A 4,961-nucleotide genomic window follows, 5' to 3' on the forward strand; every position below is an offset into this window, starting at 1 on the left:
GACAAGACAATTCATTCGGCACAAAGACAAATATGTTCCTTTGGAACAAACAAGCTCTGCAAATGATTGCTGGCAGCCTTTATTATGTTGTTGGACATCAGCAGTACATGCAGATTATTGTCTTCTACAAGCTGGGGAATATATTCACTCTATCATTTACAGTGGCGATATGTATCAATCAGACAATGCCATTGGTTTTATATGAAGCGATAGAAATTTGCAAAAATCGTTATTATTTCACTTTTTAAATTTGCAGCAGACAATTAAAGCAATGTCTTTGAATGAGTCAGCATTAACAGAAATAGTCCGGACTTTCATTCAGCTGGGATTGATGAAGCTCTGTCTTATCAGTTGGCTCGTTACACGACAGGGTACCGCACAAAACTAGCAATTCCACAGTGATTCCCTCTATCCTTAGCAATTTTGATGTACCCGTCTTCACCCCAGTCTGTTCCCCAGCTGGAAAATAAGAAAATCGATTGGTGTTGGAATCAAAACGCTGATAAAAGAGACATGTTTGGAGAAGCATCTGTTTTAACTCTAGTACACAATTGGAATTATTTTAGGGACTGAATTCTGGAATTACTGAGCTAGATAATGAGTTGTAAAGAATAAGTTGCATCAGGCTGGAAAGAGTCAATTGTTTCCTTTTCCATCAATTGCTGATCTGTACAGTACGTATGGACTCACTACACAATTTCAAATGGCATGAGGTGAGATCCCTATCAGGGATAGGTCTGCATCTGGAGTAGATATGAAGGGGAAAGTGAATAAGGAAGAGTGAGAGCAGTATATGTGGCCTCCTGGAGATTTCCTTCTTGCCGTATGGAGGAGGAGATTTTCCCAGAGTTCTTTTTTACCATCATCGTTCTGAGATTGCCTGCCACAGGATGGAGTTTGTGCAGAACATGAGTTGATTTGGGTACAGATTACCCATTGTCTCCTGAACTGCAAGGATACGTCGGCCTTAAAATTTGTTCCATATACGGTTATCCTACCCAAATCACATTTCCAGCTTTACCAAACTATTCCAGCATCTATTACACCGTAATACTATCTACCTTATTAAACAACAATGTGTATTTTATGTTATAAGACCCACATACTGTTTCCTCTGGGAAATCATGTCGAAATGTGTGTATGTGTCTGTGTGTGTGTGCATTTGTGCGTGTGTGTGTCTGTGTTTGTGTGTCTGTGTGTGTGTATATTCACCCAAAGCAAATGATTTATTTAATCAAATATTTTGTATCCAATCTGGCCTTGAAGATGTGACTGCTTCTTCCAAACCTGACTGCCGTGATGGTAATAACGGCAGCCAGCGACGCCTCATCGCTGAAAAGAGACAGACGGTAGTAGTTGATGGAAAATATTCATTCTCTAGTTCAGTTACTAATGATGTACCGCACGGATCAGTTTTGGATCCACTTTTGTTAGTCGATTTGTATATAAATGAACTTAATGAGAGCACAGAAGGATGGTGGATTAATATGCGGATGACATTAAGTTCGTTAGAGTTGTGGACAGTTACGAAGGATGTCTGGATTGCAGAGATAAGCAGATAAGCTGCAGAGCTATGACGAAAGGTGGTGAATGCAGTTTAACGCGGAAATATGTGAGGTGATTCAGTTTGGAAGGAATCCAATGTAATGGGCTAATGGTCAGATTCGTGCTTGTGTAGATGAGCACAGAGATCTTGGTGTCGAGGTACATCGATGTTTGAATGTTGCCTCCCAGTTTGATAGGGTTATTGAGATGGCATATGGTGTGTTAGCTTTGATTGTTAGTGGGATTCAGTTTCGGCAATGGGAGATCATGCTTCAAGCCGTACAAAACTCTGTTGCAACCACATTCTGGGAAATGTGCACAGTTCTGGTCACCATATTACAGGAAGAATGTGCATGCTTTGGAACGGGTTCAGATGAGATTTACTGGGAAATCGCCAGTTTTGGAGGGAGATATTAAAAGGAAAAGCTGAGGGAGTTAAGGCTGTTTAAGTTAGAAAAGCTTTTGAGAGGTGAATTAATTGAGACACATAAGTTAATTAAAATATTTGATTGGTTGGATAGTGGGAGGCTTTTTTCCTTGGATGGCGATGGATAGCAGGAGGGCTTTAAAATCAACAATGATAGATATTGGACAGGAGTCAGAGGTAGTTTCTTTCCTCAGATTGTTGTAGGGGCTTGGAACTCTGCCTGCAACAGTAGAGGCATTGCCACATTTCAGAGTATTTAAATGGTCATTGGTCAGGCATATGGACGAGAATGGAATAGTGTTTGTTACATGGGCTTCAGATTGGTTCCACAGGCCGGCGCACCATCGAGTGTCGAAAGGCATGTACTGGGCTGTAAAGTTCTATGTTCAACGTTCCAGAATTGGGGCTGTTAATCTGGTCCCATCAGTGCCCTGGTCACAGGTGAGACAGTTGAGCTTTGTCCTTGTTTCCCTGTGAATAGGTTGTACAGTTGTGTTTGGGGTCTGTCTTTCCTGCCCATTGCCCCAGCAAATTGCTTTTTGTTGTGTATAGCTGTTAATTTTAACCGCATGTTTGCAATTTGTACTGGTAAGTTTATAAAATGGCTGTGATTCAGGGATAATGACACTCTGATGCCTGCCTCTGAACGAAGCAATACTTCAGTCAAGAATCGTACACTTGTAAGTGCAGCGTTACTTGGTGATGGGATACCTGCATCTGACGTTTTTCAGATACCATCTCAGACAGCACAACCATTAAGCATTCACTTCCAGATAAACACAGTGTTGCGTGCTCCTTGAACAGAAACACAGGTTGCAGCACAGAGACAGGAAATTCATTCCATGTCACTGTCCCTTCTCCGTCTGTGATCAGGTGTTTGTTAGTTCATAGAGTACGGACCTGTTTTTAACCAGCCAATAGTTCATTCCATCCTCAGTTCCAAAACCAACCACTAGCACTTCATCGGTTACATATCCATTGCAATTTTCATCATAGTAAACTCCTGTAAGGAGACACATATTAAATGGTTTATCTGTGAAATATTTCATTAGTGTTAATTTAGCTTTGATTAATGAACATTGACATGTTTGTTTTTACTAATTGTCTTCAAATTGATCGTCCTCACTCCGCACCATTACATCTGTTGACTTTAATCAATGTTTCCCAATGACATCGCCCCTGCCATTCTCACTTCCTCTCGGCACATCCTTCAGAGTCATAGAGTTTTATAGCGTAGAAATGCTTCGATCCTTCAATCGAACTCGTCCATGCTGAGCACATATCCTCAACCAATCTAGTCCTATTTTCCAGCACTTGGCCAATATCCTTGTAAAACATTCCTGTTCATGTACTCATCCAGATGCCTTTCCTAATGTTGTATTTGTATCACTCTCCACCTCTTCCTCTGGTATTTCATTTCAGACACGTACCATGCTGTGTGAAAACATTGCTTCACACGTAACTTTTAATCTTTCCCATCTCACCTTAAACGTATGGTCTCTAGTTTTGGACTCCCCTCCTCTTTATTCGTCCCGTACCCATTATTGTTTATGAACCTCCACAAGCTCACCCTTCAGTCTCTGTCATACCAGCGAATAAGGCTGCAGCCTTTTCAGCCTCAGGCGAAAGTGCGGACTGCAGATGCTGGAGATCAGAGTCCAGATTAGACTTAATCTGGAAATGCACAGCAGGTCAGGCAGCATCTGAGGAGCAGGAAAGTCGACTTCATCAGGAAGGGCTTTTGCCCGAAACTCGATTTTCCTCTTAATCCAGATACAGTGAGTGTAGCGTCTTCAGTTTACAATTAAAAAAACGTTGACATGTGCAGTCACTCAGCAGCACATCAGGACAGTTACATCTCACTATCAGTTCTCTTAGCTGTAGCACAACGTTTTGAGCTATTTGCATCACTCCGAATGGGAGCAGGTCCATTTCTCATTACCACTCCTGAGCTCAGTTTGTAGCATTGTCTAACTTTAACTCGATGATATCTGACAGCACTGGACGGCATGTAACACGGGGGGAGTGTAGGCAGGAACAATGGTAAGGGTCATGGTCCATGGTAAACATTGCAGTAATATTAATGCCAAAATAGTGACAGTAAATGTGTCTGTAGATGTATGATTTCTAATACATTTTCTTGAACAGTCGACAATATGATTCAAAGACATCATCCAGTGCTCTGCGACTTACCTCCTTTATAATGTTGATAGGATTTCAGACTTCCATTAATCACAACAGACATCGGTCCTATCTCTCTCACAGCTTGTTCCAATGCTGCCTCGCCTCCCCAAACCCATTTGTAGTCAGTCATTTTCGCAGCAATTTTATCTGGCTGAAATCTGCAGTCGTCTGTATCCTAAATTTTAAATAAAATGTTCAAAAGGAATAATCATTAAGATCATAATAAAGCTATTGTTTTCTTTGCTTGACACTTTTCTGCATTCCGACTGTGGCAGCCAATTTATTTTCCCAAACCTGTGCGATATTTGTTCACTATTTGTTTAGAAAAATGTATATTTTGCATGACTTAGCACGAAAACAAACCGTTTGTTCCAACTCGTCCACACCAGTCACATATCCTGACGTATTGTAGTCCCATTTGCGACGACTTGGTCCTGAACACTTCCAATCCATATACCCATCTCCGTACCTTTTTAATTTTGTAATTGTACCAGCCTCCGCCACTTCTTCAGGCAGGTCATTCCATACATACATGATCCTCGGCGCGAGAGAGTTACAACTCAGATCATTTTTAGGGTTTTCTTGTGTCAAACTTAATATTTATTGCTCAATGTATCGCAACATTCTACACTGAGACCAAACAATGTTATTACAAATGACTTGAAATGTGAGAAAATAAAAAAAAATGTACTTTGTCTTGACAACTCAATATCCCAATCAGGCTCACCATCCAATTAGCTCATACGGAAACTACATTAGAACGAGTTGAGCATCTTCACAGTTTTCGGTCGACTCATCTGAAACT

At 41.0% G+C, this 4,961-nt stretch overlaps 1 protein-coding gene across 1 annotated transcript; it reads right to left on the minus strand.

The window, feature by feature from the left end:
• Positions 1-53: 53 nt before the first annotated feature.
• Positions 54-4,334, minus strand: LOC122545903 (digestive cysteine proteinase 2-like). The gene is made up of 3 exons (XM_043684777.1): positions 4,166-4,334; positions 2,873-2,975; positions 54-459 (listed from the first exon to the last, which is right to left on the minus strand). Exons 1-3 carry the CDS (start codon positions 4,284-4,286, stop codon positions 360-362), a joined length of 324 nt encoding a protein of 107 aa, XP_043540712.1. The 5' UTR covers positions 4,287-4,334; the 3' UTR covers positions 54-359.
• Between the last annotated feature and the right edge of the window lie 627 nt (positions 4,335-4,961).

This window comes from Chiloscyllium plagiosum, unplaced genomic scaffold, assembly GCF_004010195.1.
Source record: "Chiloscyllium plagiosum isolate BGI_BamShark_2017 unplaced genomic scaffold, ASM401019v2 scaf_69028, whole genome shotgun sequence".
NCBI lineage: Eukaryota > Metazoa > Chordata > Chondrichthyes > Orectolobiformes > Hemiscylliidae > Chiloscyllium > Chiloscyllium plagiosum.